At 37.1% G+C, this 18,612-nt stretch overlaps 1 protein-coding gene across 3 annotated transcripts in view; it reads left to right on the forward strand.

Moving 5' to 3' along the window:
- Positions 1-18,612, forward strand: part of PARG (poly(ADP-ribose) glycohydrolase) — a 205,415-nt gene that overhangs the window by 66,576 nt on the left and 120,227 nt on the right. For all 3 annotated transcript variants that reach the window (XM_036999477.2, XM_036999476.2, XM_073241213.1), the window contains one exon: positions 17,439-17,531. In XM_036999477.2, coding sequence (XP_036855372.1) covers positions 17,439-17,531 — 93 coding nt within the window. The remainder of the gene's footprint in view (positions 1-17,438; positions 17,532-18,612) is intronic.

The following is an 18,612-nucleotide window of genomic DNA, read 5'->3' on the forward strand; positions in this document are numbered from 1 at the left end:
TGTGTTTCTTGTGATGTTTATGAAGACAGTGTAGCAAAGAGACAATTCTTTTGTTGTCATGTTAGATGAAAAAAATATAAAAGATTGTTTGAGCAACATAATTTCAAGTAATTTCTGTTTAAGAAGAAAAACACCTATGTATCATAAACTTAAGTGATTATATTAATTTTAGTATCACAGGATTATGAGTTTATCCTCTCATTTAGATTTTAGGGTGTGATGTACCTTTTATATTGAAAAGTTGCTTAATAAGATTTAATGTTCTAGACTCTATAAATTATTTTGAAAATTTTCATTAAAGAAAATTTATTAGTAACTTCAAAATTTTACTATGATTTAACTAGGTTTAGACCAATAGATAAAATGGAGTGACTTGAGGTGTTCATTATATTCATTGAATTTTGATTGGTCATTGTTAAAAAGATGTTTGCTATGAACTGTTTGAAGAAGTAGATCTATGGACATTTTCTCTTTTAATAAAATTACACTAGTTTTCTGATTTTATGAGTTATAAATTTCACTTATTCAAAGTTCAGTAGTCATTAGTTCTATGTATCAGGCACTGTACTTTATTATGTATGAATATGTCTTTAATGTTAGAGCAGAGGTCATAGATATAGTTTTAGCTGATTAAGTATTCTATGAAAAAATGATAAAAACTATTTGCATGATTCTAGGTACTTAAATCATTCATAATTATTTTGACATTTGACAAATTTAGTTACTCTATTTCAGTAGTTTGTCCATGTCTTTATATGCTGAAGGAAGAAAAGGAGCCCTCCCCACAATTACTGTGGTAAGATTGCAGTAATTATCTTTCAGGGTTAGTATTGATATACTGAGGGGTTGTGGAAAGAGCATAAGGCTTTCTGCTGTGAGATTCATGAGGTCATCATCTGTCTGTTATTGCTTATGGTCACATATTCATTCCGACACAGTGTCTGGAACATTATAAATACTCAAATATTTGTTTACTTCCCAATTAAATGAATAAACAGATCTGTAGTCTAAAGGGAGAGATGAGGAAATAGCATAGTTTTGAAATTCATAACAGTTCTGAATAAGACATATACATAACTGATTTGTGAAACTAGAATAAAAAGACAGTACATACATATACATACACATACACATACACAGACATGCAGAAATGCTTCCTACATATAGTTATCTATGCAGACTGCCCAGTAAAGGGAAGGGTTTTACTTGTGGGAGAGTTTAATGAAACTTTTTACCATGTTATGCCTATTTTCCTTATATTCATCATCATCGTTATAATAAATAATATAATATGTAATGTATTATAAATGCTTACTATTTAAAGTTCTTGCTACTTTTGAAGTTAAGAAATGATTTATATTTCAAAAACCTTTTACTAATATTTTGGGTTGTGTTGTACAGATTAATAATAATTAATAACTTGTGAAAGGTAAGATTTGCATAAAGATACCAATAATATATGAGATGTCATAGATCACACTAGCTTTTTAAGTTAAGCATTTCATCTCAAAGAATAGTTGGGTTGGTTATGTTCTAGAATGATGTTTTTTATGTTTTCATTTGTATTTCCAGAGCAGCATTAGACATAGGTCTGAAGTGCTGACAGTTGTAAAGAAGTCCAGTGCAATAATGCTTTATCAGATAAAATAAGTAATATTTTAAAGCTGTGACAGTCAGTAAAGCATGACTGCAGCTGCTCTTATGTCAATTTTAAAAGACAGAGACAGGTAACCAAAGGAAAACAAGCTGTCAGCCTCTTTAGACACTTAAGGTTAAATGTCTTTAGGCTAAAAATATTTAGGCACTTATCCCCAGCCCTTCTGCTAAATACAACTAAAAACTCTGGACACCATATAAACATAAGAAAAGGTGGATGGAAGACTGTCCAGCTGGGGTCCGTGGGGCTCTAGGAAAGATACAGCACCAGGGTGGTATCAGCAGAGACCTGGTGGGGAACTTGAACTCTTCTCACCCATATTCTAATGGTGTCTAGTTGCCTTTCTCCCTCCAGGTCCTGGGATTCAACAAAGGCTGAGTTTCTACTTCCAGCTGGCAGTAATGAGGCAACTCTTTCATTCCCCTGTCACAGAAAGCCTCTGAAACAAGATTTAAGTAAGCTCTGGAGTCTCATAATAGCCAAAATGTCCAGATTTCAATAAAAAATTACTCATACCAAGAACCAGGAAAATCTGAAATAAAATGAAAAAAACGTCAATTAACAGAAACCAACCCAAAGATAACACAGATGTTAGAATTATCTGACAAAGATGGTAAAGCAGCCAGCACAAAAAGGCCTTAATGAATTGTTACATACCTGATTGAAAAAATGAGAAAATAGTACCAGCAAGAAATAGATGATACAAAGAACCAAGTAGAAATTTTAGAACTCAAAAATACAACAACTGAAATTTTTTTATTAAGGTATCATTGATATACAATCTTACGAAAATTTTTTTTTTTTTAGAGGGCATCTCTCATATTTATTGATCAAATGGTTGTTAACAACAATAAAATTCAGTATAGGGGGGTCAATGCTCAATGTACAGTCATTAATCCATCTCAAGCCTAATTCTCGTCAGTCTCCAATCTTCTGAAGCATAATGAACAAGTTCTTACATGGTGAATGAATTCTTACGTAGTGAATAAATTCTTACATGGTGAACAGTACAAGGGCATTCATCACAGAAACTTTCGGTTTTGATCACGCATTATGACCTATAAACAATCAGGTCAAATATGAATATTCGTTTGATTTTTGTACTTGATTTACATGTTGATCCCACATTTCTCCCTTTATTATTATTATTATTATTATTTTTAATAAAATGCTGAAGTGGTAGGTAGATGCAAGATAAAGGTAGAAAACATGGTTTAGTGCTGTAAGAGGGCAAATGTAGACGATCAGATGATCAGGTGTGTGCCTATGGACTAAGTATTAATCCAGGCTAGACAAGGGCAGCAAGACATCCACGGATGCAGAAGATTTCTCTCAAAGCAGGAGGGGTGAGGTTCTGAGCCTCACCTCTGTTGATCCCCAAATTCTCACCTGATGGCCCCCCTGCGACTGTGCCTGTCTTAGGTTGTTCCTCCCTTGAGGAATCTTACCCATCTCTGGCTAACCAGTCATCTTCCGGGGCCATACAGGGAAATGTAAAGTTGGTAAGTGAGAGAGAAGCCATATTGTTTGCAAAGGTTAGCTTTTTACTTCTTTGCAGATTTATGCCCTGTGGCTTCTATGCCCAGCACTTGTCTCGAGGTATCTTTACCACCTGGAGGAATTATGATACTCGGTAAATTCGATATGAGGCACGAATTCTATTTAAGGGTTGTAATTAGGAAGGAAGAAGAAAAGCTATAGATGTAGCATATGGAAGGAAACATGGGAGGATTGATTATTTCTTTGACATATCTTCTTGTATAGTACCTTAAGCATGTATAGGTTTTGAACTACTAACTAATTTGCCCACACATATTAACACAATAGGAATACGGTGACATAAACAGAGCAAATCTATAATTACCATCCATCTCCAGTGAAGCCAAGAAAACCATTTAGGCACCCTAGGCATTTGTGAAAATTTGTCTATGATATGATGGATATTGTCCAACTGTACTTGAACAGTATGAGAGAAATCAGACAAATTAAAGCAGCCCATTTCTGGGATCTGTTCACATCCCATATGTTCTTTTAACCGTAGATAGTCTATAGTCATAAGATTTTGGAGTGCTACAACTTGCACCCCTCCCAACTCCTGGTTGAGTTCCAACAGTACAGATCCGGTCAAATTCGTTGTCTCACTGTATGCACATGCCAGCCTAGACATCTCCCTCCTCATTCCAATGGCAAGTCCAGGAGACGGTGGGCTGGATGCAGCCACAACCGCCGCATCGTCCAGATCCCTGTGGAGGCTTTTTTTTTTTTTTTTTTTTTTTGGAGTTTTAAAACTATTTAAGTTTTATTGGAATATAGTTAATATGCAATATTATACTGGTTTCAGATGTACTAGTTGATATGCAATATTACACTGGTTTCAGATGTACAGCATAGTGGTTCAACAATTACAAACATGACTAAATGCTCACCATGGTAAGTGTAGTCAACCCTTATTACCATACAGATATATTGTAATATTAGTGGTTATATTATATGCTTACTTCCATTTCTGTGATTAATTTTTTGTATAATTTGAAGTTTGTATCTCTTTATCCCCTTCACCTATTTCACCCACACCCCTATGGTAAACAGACAAAAGTCTTAAGGAAATCCATTTCCAAAAGGTGACTTCACATTACTTAGGGGAATGCTAAGGACATTCCTAGGACTGTGAACAAGAAAGCTGGCAAGACAACTGATTTCCAATTTAGCACAAAGAAGGAAAACTGCTACTGAATATTGAACAAAAACCTCTCTGTTTCATCTCTAAAGGCAAACACTTTGAGAGAACATAATCCATTCACCCTGGGATAGTTATAGCAATTTCAATCTATGGGTTTAATCTTTCTGCCAGATATGGGCTCTGTTGCTAACCCCTTTGGCTAAAAATCTTCAGGATCCAGAGAAGATTCCTTTCTGGTCCCTAACATACAGATGCTGAGAGCTAATATTTGTCCCCTGGGAGCTTTGGCAGGGAATAATCTGGGAATGGCTCTTTTTGCCACCAAACTAATCTGGGAAATAAGATCATTAAAGGCTAATAGCAGCTGTTAGGTACTTAGCAAATGTAGCCAATCAGCCTCCCACACATGAGGAAGTCTTCTAAATAAACCACTACTGCTAAGTCCCATGGTGACTACAGTACTAACCTTTCTCTCCTGACCAGGTCATTAGAAGATCCTGGGTAATAGCCTTGGCCGAGCAGGGGCAGTGATATATCCCAGCCTGTGGTATGTTCACAAGCTGTGTGGCAGGACCAAAAGTTGAAGGAGCTTCTGGTCTGAGAAATATCACAGTAAAAATGAAGCAAAACTCATATTTTCAAAGTTGGCACAGCTAATATGCTATTAGAGGTCAGTGTTAAGCCAAGATAGTGGTTACTCTCAGGAGTGTAGTGGTCAGAAGGGGCTTCTGGATACTGGTAATGTTCTGTTTCTTGATCTGAGTACTGGTTATGCATACTAAATACACACTGTGCTGTAATTCACATTCTGAATTCTCACTGAGCCTTATTCCTGTGATTTGTACACTGTTCTGTATGTTGTACTTTCACCAAAATTTTATGTTCTGCAGAAGTCAATACTAGCCTTCCTCATCTGTACCCCCAGACCATAAAAAAAAGTGTGGTACTCCACTGTGGTACTGACACATTATTAGATAGACTGACCAATGAAACAGAACAGAGGTCTATAAACAGACCCCAATACACATGTAGCAGTTTACACAATGTCAAGGTGGCTTTTCAAGTTAATGGAAAATACATTGATTATTTAATAGATGGTGTTGGGATAACTGGGTAGCCAGTGGAACAAAAATGAGTTCAGCTCTACTTTGTATCTTACACCAGAACACATTCCAAATAGGTGAAGATTTAAATTTTTAACACAAAATGACAATTAGTAAAAGAAACGCTGAAAGGACTTCTCATAATTAAAGTGGAGAAAGGTCTTTTTTTTTTTTTTTTTTTTTTGAGAGGGCATCTCTCATATTTATTGATCAAATGGTTGTTAACAACAATAAAATTCAGTATAGGGGGCTCAACGCTCAATGTACAATCATTAATCCATCTCAAGCCTAATTCTCGTCAGTCTCCAATCTTCTGAAGCATAACGAACAAGTTCTTACATGGTGAACGAATTCTTACATAGTGAATAAATTCTTACATGGTGAACAGTACAAGGGCAGTCATCACAGAAACTTTCGGTTTTGATCATGCAATATGACCTATAAACAATCAGGTCAAATATGAATATTCGTTTGATTTTTGTACTTGATTTATATGTTGATCCCACATTTCTCCTATTATTATTATTATTTTTATTTTTAATAAAATGCTGAAGTGGTAGGTAGATGCAAGATAAAGGTAGAAAACATAGTTTGGTGCTGTAAGAGGGCAAATGTAGATGATCAGATGATAAGGTGTGTGCCTATGGACTAAGTATTAATCCAGGCTAGACAAGGGCAGCAAGACATCCACGGATGCAGAAAATCTCTCTCAAAGCAGGGGGGGTGAGGTTCTGAGCCTCACCTCTGTTGATCCCCAAATTCTCACCTGATGGCCCCCCTGCGACTGTGCCTGTCTTAGGTTGTTCCTCCCTTGAGGAATCTTACCCGTCTCTGGCTAACCAGTCATCTTCCGGGGCCATACAGGGAAATGTAAAGTTGGTAAGTGAGAGAGAAGCCATATTGTTTGCAAAGGTTAGCTTTTTACTTCTTTGCAGATTTATGCCCTGTGGCTTCTATGCCCAGCACTTGTCTCGAGGTATCTTTACCACCTGGAGGAATTATGATACTCGGTAAATTCGATATGAGGCACGAATTCTATTTAAGGGTTGTCATTAGGAAGGAAGAAGAAAAGCTATAGATGTAGCATATGAGGGAAACTTGGGAGGATTGATTATTTCTTTGACATATCTTCTTGTATAGTACCTTAAGTATGTATAGGTTTTAAACTACTAACTAATTTGCACACACATATTAACATAATAGGAATACGGTGACATAAACAAAGCAAATCTATAATTACCATCCATCTCCAGTGAAGCCAAGAAAACCATTTAGGCACCCTAGGCATTTGTGAAAATTTATCTATGATATGATGGATATTGTCCAACTGTACTTGAACCATCAGACAAATTAAAGCAGCCCATTTCTGGGATCTGTTCATATCCCATATGTTCTTTTAACCATAGATAGTCTATAGTCATGAGATTTTGGAGTGCTACAACTTGCACCCCTCCCAACTCCTGGTTGAGTTCCAACAGTACAGATCCGGTCAAATTCATTGTCTCACTGTATGCACATGCCAGCCTAGACATCTCCCTCCTCATTCCAATGGCAAGTCCAGGAGACGGTGGGCTGGATGCAGCCACAACCGCAGCATCGTCCGGATCCCTGTGGAGGCTTTTTGATGGTCATCCCCTGGCACAAGTCCTCCAGAGAGTGCTGATGCCGGAAGCTCCTCCTCATATCGTATCTTAGTTCATTTTCTGGGTATCCAAGCTAGGCCTTGATCTTCTGCATAGAAACAAACAGACCCTTTGCCCACACTTTGACATGCCCTCTATACCACTGTGCAGAACTCATTGGAGGTCAGCACACAGTAACTGCTTTTTTGTTTTTTTTTTTAAATTAAGAGAAAGGAATATTATCAGAAAAGAGTACCTTCATAGCTGATCATCTGACACCCTTTAAGTGATCAACATTAAGGATATTTAAAGCATGCGTTGATCTTTGATTTACCAATAGTTTTATCCTGTTAAGGAGTAATCCCCCTTTTCTTTCTTTCTTTCTTTTTTTTTTTTTTTTTTAATTTTTAATCTACAGTTACATGAAGAATACTATGTTTACTATGCTCTCCCCTGTATCAGGTCCCCCCTCACAACCACATTACGGTTACTGTCCATCAGCTTAGCAAAATGCTGTAGAGTCACTACTTGTCCTCTCTGTGTTGTGCAGCTCACCCTCCCCTTTCTCCCTCCCCCCCATGCATGCTAATCTTAATACCCCACTTCTTCTCCCCACCCCCTTATCCCTCCCTGCCCACCAATCCTCCCCAGTTCCTTTCCCTTTGGTACCTGTTAGTCCATTTTTGGGTTTTGTAATTCTGCTGCTGTTTTGTTCCTTCAGTTTTTCCTTTGTTCCTATACTCCTCAGATGAGTGAAATCATTTGGTATTTCTCTTTCTCCGCTTGGCTTATTTCACTGAGCATAATACTCTCCAGCTCCATCCATGTTGCTGCAAATGGTTGGATTTTTCCACTTCTTATGGCTGAGTAGTATTCCATTGTGTATATGTACCACATCTTCTTTATCCATTCATTTAGGTTGCTTCCAATTCTTGGCTATTGTAAATAGTGCTGCGATAAACATAGGGGTGCATCTGTCTTTCTAAAACTTGATTGCTGCGTTCTTAGGGTAAATTCCTAGGAGTGGAATTCCTGGGTCAAATGGTAGGTCTGTTTTGAGCATTTTGATGAACCTCCATACTGCTTTCCACAATGGTTGAACTAATTTACATTCCCACCAGCAGTGTAGGAGGGTTCCCCTTTCTCCACAGCCTTGCCAACATTTGTTGTTGTTTGTCTTTTGGATGGCAGCTATCCTTACTGGTGTGAGGTGATACCTCATTGTAGTTTTAATTTGCATTTCTCTGATAATTAACGATGTGGAGCATCTTTTCATGTGTCTGTTGGCCATCTGTATTTCTTTTTTAGAGAACTGTCTGTTCAGTTCCTCTGCCCATTTTTTAATTGGGTTATTTGTTTTCTGTTTGTTGAGGCATGTGAGCTCTTTATATATTCTGGACGTCAAGCCTTTATTGGATCTGTCATTTTCAAATATATTCTCCCATACTGTAGGGTTCCTTTTTGTTCTATTGATGGTGTCTTTCACTGTACAGAAGCTTTTCAGCTTAATGTAGTCCCACTTGCTCATTTTTGCTGTTGTTTTCCTTGCCCGGGGAGATATGTTCAAGAAGAGATCACTCATGTTTATGTCTAAGAGGTTTTTGCCTATGTTTTTTTCCAAGAGTTTAATGGTTTCATGACTTACATTCAGGTCTTTGATCCATTTTGAGTTTACCTTTGTATATGGGGTTAGACAATGGTCCAGTTTCATTCTCCTACATGTAGCTGTCCAGTTTTGCCAGCACCATCTGTTGAAGAGACTGTCATTTTGCCATTTATCAAATGGCATTTATCAAATGGCTCCTTTATCAAATATTAATTGACCATATATGTTTGGGTTAATTTCTGGGGTCTCTAATCTGTTCCACTGGTCTGTGGCTCTGTTCTTGTTCCAGTACCAAATTGTCTTGATTACTATGGCTTTGTAGTAGAGCTTGAAGTTTGGGAGTGAGATCCCCCCTACTTTATTCTTCTTTTTCAGGATTGCTTTGGCTATTCGGGGTCTTTGGTGTTTCCATATGAATTTTTGAATTATTTGTTCCAATTCATTGAAGAATGTTGCTGGTAATTTGAGAGGGATTGCATCAAATCTGTATATTGCTTTGGGCAGGATGGCCATTTTGACGATATTAATTCTTCCCAGCCATGAGCATGGGATGAGTTTCCATTTATTAGTGTCCCCTTTAATTTCTCTTAAGAGTGACTTGTAGTTTTCAGAGTATAAGTCTTTCACAATCTTACGAAAATTTTTACAACATTCACCCATATTATCAAGTCCCCACACAAACACCCCATTGCAGTCACTGTCCCTCATTGTAGTAAGATGCTATAGAGTCACTACTTGTCTTCTCCATGTTATACTGCCTTCCCCATGAGCCACTTATATTATATGTGCAAATCATAATGCCTCTTAGTCCCCTTCTCCCTCCCTTCTTCCCTCCCCTACCCTTTCCCATTGGTAACCACTAGTCCCTTCTTGGAGCCTATGAATCTGCTGCTGTTTTATTCCTTCAGTTTTGCTTTGTTGTTATACTCCACAAATGAGTGAAATCATTCGGTACTTGTCGTTCACCACCTGACTTACTTCACTAAGCATAATACCCTCTAGCTCCATCCATGTTGCAAATGGTAGGATTTGTTTGCTTCTCGGGCTGAATAATATTCCATTGTGTGTATGTTCCACATCTTTATCCATTCATCTACTGATGGACACGTGGGTTGCTTCCATATCTTGGCTGTTGTAAATAGTGCTGTGATAAACATAAGGGTGCATATGTCTTTTTGAATCTGGGATCTTGTTTTCTTTGGGTAAATTCCTAGGAGTGGAATTCCTGGGTTAAATGGTATTTCTAGTCTTAGTTTTTTGAGGAACTTCCATATTGCTTTCCACGGTGGTTGAACTAGTTTACATTCCCACTAGCAGTGTAGGAGGGTTCCCCTTTCTCTGCATCCTCCCCAGCATTGTTGTTCCTTGTATTTTCGATGTTGTCCATCCTAACTGGTATGAGGTGATATATCATTGTGGTTTTAATTTGCATTTCCCTGATAATTAGTGATGTGGAGCATCTTTTCATGTGCCTGCTGGCCATCTGAATTTCTTCTTCAGAGAAGTGTCTGTTCAGATTCTCTGCCCATTTTTTAATTTGGTTATTTGCTTTTTGGGTGTTGAGGCATGTGAGTTCATATATTTTGCATGTTAACCCCTTTTCAGATATGTCATCTACGAATATATTCTCCCATATTGTAGGATGCCTTTTTGTTCTACTGATGGTGTTCTTTGCTCTACAGAAGCTTTTTAATTTGATGTAGTCCCTGTTGTTCATTTTTGCTTTTGTTTCCCTTGCCTGAGGAGATGCATTCAGGAAAAGTTGCTCATGTTTATATGCAAGAGATTTTTGCCTATGTTCTCCTCTAAGAGTTTTATAGTTTCATGACTTACATTCAGGTCTTTGATCCATTTTGAGTTTTGTGTATGGAGTTAGGCAATAATCCACTTTCATTCTTTTACATGTAGCTGTCTAGTTTTGTCAACACCAGTTGTTGAAGAGGCTGTCATTTTCCCATTGTATATCCATAGCTCCTGTATTGTATATTAATTGACCATATATGCTTGGGTTTATATCTGGGCTCTCTATTCTGTTCCTTGATATAGATGGATCTGTTCTTGTGCCAGTACCAAATTGTCTTGATTAGTGTGACTTTGTAGTAGAGCTTCAAGTTAGGGAGTGTAATCCCTCCAGCTTTATTCTTCCTTCTCAGGATTTCTTTGGCTATTTGGGCTCTTTTGTGGTTTCATATGAATTTTAGAACTATTTATTCTAGTTTGTTGAAGAATGCCGTTGGTATTTTGATAGGGATTGCATTGAATCTGTAGGTTGCTTTAGACAGGATGGCCATTTTGACAATATTAATTTTCCTATCAGTGAGCACATGATATATTCCCATTTATTGGTGACTTCTTTAGTTTCTCTCATGAGTGTCTTGTAGTTTTCAGGGTATAGGTCTTTCACCTCCTTGGTTAAGGTTTATTCTTAGGTATTTTATTCTTTTTGATGTAGTTGTGAATGTAATTGTTTTCCTGATTTCTCTTTCTGCTAGTTCATTGTTACTATATAAGAATGGAACAGATTTCTGTGTATTAATTTTGCATCCTACAACTTTGCTGAATTCAGATATTAATTCTAGTAGTTTTGGGGTAGATTCTTTAGAGTTTTTTATATGCAATATCATGTCATCTGCAAACAGGGACAGTTTAACTTCTTCCTTACCAACCTGGATGCCTTTTATTTCTTTGTGTTGTCTGATTGCCATGGCTAGGACCTCCAGAACTATGTAGAATAAAAGTGGGGAGAGAGGAAAAGCTTTCAGCCTCTTGCTGTTAAGTATGATGTTGGCTATGGGTTTGTCATATATGACCTTTATATGTTGAGGTACTTGCCCTCTATACCCATTTTTTTTTTAGAGTTAGTGTCATGAATAGCGTTAAATTTTGTCAAATGCTTTTTCAGGATGTATGGAGATGATCGTGTGCTTTTTCCCCTTCTTTTTGTTGATGTGTTGTATAATGTTGATGGATATTCAAATATTGTACCATCTTTGCATTCCTGGAATAAACCCCACTTGATCATGATGGATGATTTTTTAAATGTATTTTTTAATTTGGTTTGCTAATTGCAATTCCTGCTTTTTTCTCCCTATTATTTTTGTGAAATATCTTTTTTCATCCTTTCACTTTTAGTCTGTGTATGTCTTTGGGTTTGAAGTGAGTCTCCTGTAGACAGTATATAGATGGATCTTGTTTTTTTATCCATTCTGTAACTCTTATGTCTTTTGATTGGTGCATTCAATTCAATTACATTTAGGATGATTATCAATAGATACATACTTTTTGCCATTGCAGGCTTTAGATTCATGGTTACCAAAGATTCCAGGGTAGCTTCTTTACTATCTAACCATCTAACTTAACTCCCTTTCTGTTCTATTTCAAACACAATCTAAAGGTTCTTTTTTTTCCTCCTTCCTTCTTCTTCCTCCTCCTCCTCCACTCTTTATTTGTTAGGTGTTATGTTCTATACTCTGTGTATCCGTTGAGTGATTTTGTGGGTAGTTGATTTAATTTTGCATTTGCTTAGTAATTAATTTGTCTATTTCCTTTACTATGGTTTTATTTTCTCTGGTGACAACTATTTAGCCTTAGGAGGACTTCCATCTAGAACAGTCCCTTTAAAATACACTGTAGAGATGGTTTGTGGTAGGTAAATTCCCTCAAAGTTTGCTTATCTGGAAATTGTTTAATCCCTCCTTCAAATTTAAATGATAATCTTGCTACATAGAGTATCCTTGTTTGGAGGGCCTGTTTTATATCATTGACTATATCATACCACTCCCTTTTGTCCTATAAGCTTTCTGCTGAGAAGTCCAATGATAGCCTGAGGACCTTTCCTTTGTGTGTGATCTTTTTCTCTCCCTGGCTGCTTTTAATACTCTGTTCTTATCCTAGATCTTTGCCATTTTAATTATTATATGTCTTTGTGTCGTCTTCCTTGGGTCCCTTGTATTGGGAGATCTGTGCACCTCCACGGCCTTAGAGACAATTTCCTCCTCAAAGGGACTTTCTATCCCTTCTTCTCTTTCATCTTATTCTGGTATCCCTGTAATGCAAATATTTTTCAGTTTGGATTGGTTGCACTGTTCCCTTATTATTCTTTCATTCCTAGAGATCCTTTTTTCTCTGTTTGCCCCAGTTTCTTTTTATTCCTGTTCTCTTATTTCTATTTCATTTACCCTCTCCTCTACCTCATCTAATCTGCTTTTAAATGCCTCCATTGTATGTTTAATTTGAGAGCATCCATTTTTTAAAGTTTCTATCTCTTTCTTGAAGTCCTCCCTGAAATCTTTAATATTTTTCTGTAGCACCGTGAGCATGTTTATGATTTTTTTTGAAATCTTTAGCAAGAAGATTGGTGATTTCAGTTTCACTTCACCCTCTTTCTGGTGTTTGTGGGATTTTGGTTTGTTCCAGGCTCTTTGCCATTTTGTATTTGTAATGAATAATAAAGAATAATAACTTTGTGTAGGTGGTGCCCTGTAATGCCCAGAAGCTCTATTTTCTGGAGCCGCTAATTCCATGGAGTGATGGCAGGGGTCACAGGTGAGCAGAGTCACTGCCTGACAGGAGGAAAGAGCTCTTTCCTACTTTCTTGTTGCAGTGCACTGCCTCCACTGTCAGGGCCAGTGGGCCTAGCATGCAAGAAGCAGCCTCTATGTTACACCTCTGTAGGTGCCATAGGCTAGGCCGGCTTCTGGCCGGCCTGACACAATAGTGGGGGCAGCTGGTGTGCAGAGCGGTTCCTGCCGGGAGGAAGGAGCAGCAGGCTACGTATCACAGTGGGAGGCCTCAGCACTGCATTGCCATTGGGGAGCTGGAGCATCTGGAGTTCCATAAAGTTCCCAACCTGGTGGGCTGAATGTGTGGGATGATTTTGTTCACCTATCCTTTCTCCTGAGCAGCAAGTTCTGTGTAATCCTTACCCCTTTTGCACCCCTCTCACTGTTGAGAAGTATTTCAAAGTGCCCCCCATTTATTTTGTACCAGAGTGGCCAGTTGCAGGTACCTGTTCTCCACAAGTGGCTGGAATCTGTCTCTCTGAGTATTCCGCTTATCTTTGCTTTCCAGCCCTTCTAATCTCCAGAGCACTCTGTAATATGGGTTTGTGCTCCTGGAGATCTCCAGGGGGTGGGTATTTAGCAGACCTGGGCTTCTACTCCCTCCCTGCTTCATTTTTCTTCCTCCTGCCTGTGAGCTGGGGTCAAGGGTGGGCTTGGGTCCCACCGGATCGTGGCTTTGCTACCTTACCCTTTTCTGTGAGGTCTGCTTTTTTCTCTAGATATAAGCAGTCTGTTGTAATTTTTGGGTTGCTTTTTCAGGGTTAGTTGTATTTGCTGTATTTTCGTGTCATATGTGGTTTTTAGAGGAGGTTTCTGCCTCTCTTCCCATGCTGCCATCTTTTTTTCTCCCTAAACAACTAAAAATTTTTAAAAACTCAATAGATAGGCTCAGTGGAGAAATGGGATAACAGAGGAACGAATCAGTGAACTTTAAAAAGAAAAACAGAATTATTTAATCTTAAAAACAGAAAGAAAATAGAGATCTATAGGCCTGAAAGAAGAGGAGAGAAAGAGGGCAGGGCTGAAAAAATACTCAAATAGTAGCTGAATACTGGAAATAAGAGCTAAAAGTTTTCCGGATTTCACAAAAAAATGTAAACCTGTTGTTTCAAGAAGCTGAGCAAACTTCACACAAGGTAACCCAATGAAATCCATGCCAAGACATATTATAGTCAAGCTTTTTAAAACTAAAGGCAAGGAGAAAAGTTTTGAAAGCATCAAGAAAGAAATGACACTGCCTATAGGGAAAAAGCAATTTGAATGACAGTGGATTTCTCATCAGAAAATATGGAGGCCAGAAAGGTGGTAACAGTATTTGTGCAGCACTGAAAGGAAGGAACTGTCAACCCAGAATTCTATATTCAGTGAAAATATTCTTCAGGAATGACAGTAAACAATGATGCTCTCAGATGAAGGAAAGGGTAGAAAATTTGTCATTAGTAAGCCATCCTAAATGAATGTCTAAAGGAATTTCTTGAAACAGAAAAGAAGTGATTAAAGATGGGATCTTAGAACATTAGGCAGAAAGAAAGAACATCAGGAGTAAAATTAAAGTGACTTTTCTTCCTGAGTTTTCTAAATTTTTTGTGACATTTTCTCTTTCACTGTTTTGAAAAACTAAAACACTGTTTAATGTCCTCAGTGTATGTAGGGAAATACTGAAGACAATTGTATTATAAATGGGAGAGGGTAAAGAGGCCTAAGGAAAGGTATAGTTTTTATACTACATTGGAAGTAAGAAGATGTTGACACCAGTGATCTGTGATAAGTTTTATATAATGTTATGCCTCAAACTGCCAATTAAAAATCTATTCAAAGAGATGTACTTAAAAACACATAAGATAAAAATGCAATTCTAAAATAATGTTCAAGTAATCCACAGGAAGGATGGAAAAGGAAACATAAGTAGAAAATAATTGAATATGTTCTAACATATCAACAATTAAATGTTAATGGTCTAATTTTGCCAGTTAAAAGACCAAGATTTACAGAGTGAATAACAGAATGCCAAACTACATTGCTGATTTATAAGAAATCATCTCAGATATAATGATACTGGTAAGAAGAAAGTAAAAGGCAGCTTTATTTGTAACAGCTGAAACTGGAAACAACCAAAATGCCCCCTCAGTAGGTGAATGGTTAAACAAACTGTGGGTATATTTGTACCATGGAATTGTATTCATCAATAACAAGACATTAACTGTTGATACTTGAACCAGCTTAAGTAGATCTCAGGGTGAAGAAAAAAGTCAATCTTAATAGGACATACACTGTGTAACTCCATTTATATAACATAACTATATTATAGAGATGGAAAACAGATTAGTGATTGCTATGGCTTAGGAATGATTGGAGGCAGGAGGGTTGTGACTATAAATGGGTAACATGAGAGATTTGTAGTGGAAGAGTACTGTATCTTGATTTTGTGATGGTTACACAAATGTACACATGATAAAATAGCACAGAACAATACACTATGCTGTACCAGTATTAATTTCCTGGTTTTGATATTGTGCCACAGTTATATAAAATATAACCATTAAGGGAAATTGAAGCATAAACTGGACCTCTATACTATTTTCACAACTTGCTGTGAGTCTATAATTATTTCCAAATAAAGTATTTTAAAAAGCAAAGAGATGAATTATAAGTAAGAAGACTTGGAACATTTTAAACAAATGCATTAATATGTATTATGCATTTTCAGGTATAAGAAAGCAAATATCCTTAACGTATATCTTTAAAACAATAGAATGACTTATATGAACATAATTTTTTAACTTAGTTTTTATTTTCCTTAGAGTTAAAGAGGCGTATAATGAAGAAGCAGACATTTGACTACTTTAGACTAGCTCTTTTTTTTTTAATGTATTAACTTCCCACTACAGAACATAAGGATTTAGCCATCATTCACTTCCCCTGTCATCACTGACACAGGCCTTCTGTTTGCTTCCCCATTTTCCCACTCTAGTCGTCGTATTTATTTCAGTTACATCAATATTCTGTTAGTAGGATGGTAGAAAATGCTATTCATATCTAAGATGTGGTTGCTTTTCCATTCTTGTACAACTTTTTATTTTCCTTGGAATTAATAATTGTGTTGATTACTTGCTTAGTTTTCTGTGTACCTATGATTAATTGAATCCCAAACTCCAGAATTGCTACTATGTTTGTGTTCATTCTGAATACCAGTTTTTTATCATTCTTATTTATAGAGGGAGGCAAGCAGGGGTTTTAGAGCTTTGGTATAAAGAAAATTCTTGGTGTTAGAAATTCCCTATAAAACCAAAGTGAATGCCAATTACATTTTTTACTTTTTGTATTTATACACATATACCCTGTCCAGCTATAGATAGATGAATGGATATACCTTTCAGTAAAGCAAGGAAATCTACAGATATTGGAGAATATTTATATTCTAATAGGAAAGGAAATCTGTAGATATTTGTGAACAGTCAATATCCTCATCATTCCCAAACATTGGTTATATAGGGAACTGGGGAGAGCCATGGAGTAGAGGCCAGATGATTTGGGGTCTAGTTCCGATATAGAAGTACCCTGATGTTTAGAAATTGGATTAAAAGGCTTAATGTAGTATCTAAAGCCTTGTAGAGAGGGGAAATTTTAAGAGACAAAAGTAAGCTATGAATGTTGTCTTTGTTGTGCTTTAAGTTATATGGTAATTGTGATTTTTAACTTCCCAAGAGTGCCTAAAAAATGGAAAATTCTAAGGCCATCAGAAATCTCATTGTTTACTACTCAAGAGGTTAGATTTGATACAATATGCTCTGAAATAATTAGTATGGCTTTCATTGTGATTTTTTTAAGTTACATACCATTGAAGCTAGGTGGATCCTTGAGGGCTTCTAAGAGAGTCCTTGGTTGTCTAGTAGTTTTTAGTTGTAACCAAGGGCAGAATGTACTGTTTTTTATTTGCAAGTGTTTAACTTAATTGTGACTATCAATGCGAGATATATTTGCTATTTGGGATACTTAGTTTTCAGAGGGCATTAAGGAGAATTGCCTACATTTGGAAATGAATTTGTAGGTTCACCTTAGAGCACCTGTTGATGTACCTTTACATGTGTTAGATGATGCTGATAATGTGCCTTATTATGGGATCCTATGAAAAGCAGGTATGTAATTTAATTTCATAACAAACATTTACTGATTATTCTTCACTGATAACATGTTTTAATCGTTTTTAGGTACTTGAAGAAGCAGAAGCTCAACATTTATATCAATCGATTTTGCCTGATATGGTAAAAATTGCACTCTGTCTGCCAAATATATGCACCCAGGTTAGTAGAAATAACTTCTTCCTCAGTACCTTTCTTGAGCCTTACAGTTGAATTTTCCTTAAATTGTAATTACCAAAGAGAGAGAAGAGAGAGATGGGAGACCAAAGAGTTTTGTTACAGCAAGGGAAAGGTCACAGGCTAGCAAGAGTGCTAGGAAAGGACATTAAAAATGCAGCATTCAATTTCTAAGCTCCAGTTTACACTGTTAAAGTGTGCTTGCCCAGACTTTGTTTTTCTCTTCTTGTTTAAACAGTCTCTAACTTAAAAAACAAAAACGTAGTCATTGTTTCAAGACATACTAATGGATTTAGAACATTTTATCTTCTAGATGTCTTAATGCCCCCCCCAATCCCCTCCCTCCTAGCAGAGTGATATATTATATAGCAGTTGAGCTCATGGCACTCTCTTAACTTTTAAAAATGAAAGAAAGAATCTGGTATTATTTCATTTTGCTTGGTGTATATTAATAATTTATTGCTACATAAGAAATTGCCTCAAAACCTAGTGGCTAAAACCACCAGACATTTATAATGTCATAGTTTCTGTCCATCAGGAATCTGGGAGCAGCTTAGCTGAGTGGTTCTGGTTCAGTATCTACTGTGGTTGTAGTCAGGGTGTGGACCAAACCAGCATCAGTCTAACAGTTTGACTGAGACTGGAGGAGCTGCTTCTAGGCTGGCTCATGCAATGGCTGTTGGCAGAAGGTCACAGTTTCTTGCCATGGGCCTCTTCGTGAACTAATGGAGTATTCTAACATGTTTCCTAGCTTCCCTAGAACAAGCAACCCAAGGGAGAACGCAAGAAGTCACAGTGCCTTTTTTGGCCTAGCTTTTGAAGGCACTTACTGGCACTTCCACTGTTTTTCTGTTCATTAGAAGTCAGTCACCAAATCTAGCCCACACTCAAGAAGAAGGTGATCTGACTGTATTTCTTAAAAGGAGGAGGTAAAAAAGAATCTGTGGACATATTTTTAAACTACCAGTTAAAGAGATTTTTGTTTTGTTCTTCATAATGTTCTCACAACAGTCACTTGAAGTTTCCTTTGTCTTTTATTCCAGGCCAGTCCCCTTGTTGCATGGAT

Source organism: Manis javanica, chromosome 7 (genome assembly GCF_040802235.1).
Source record: "Manis javanica isolate MJ-LG chromosome 7, MJ_LKY, whole genome shotgun sequence".
Classification (NCBI taxonomy): domain Eukaryota; kingdom Metazoa; phylum Chordata; class Mammalia; order Pholidota; family Manidae; genus Manis; species Manis javanica.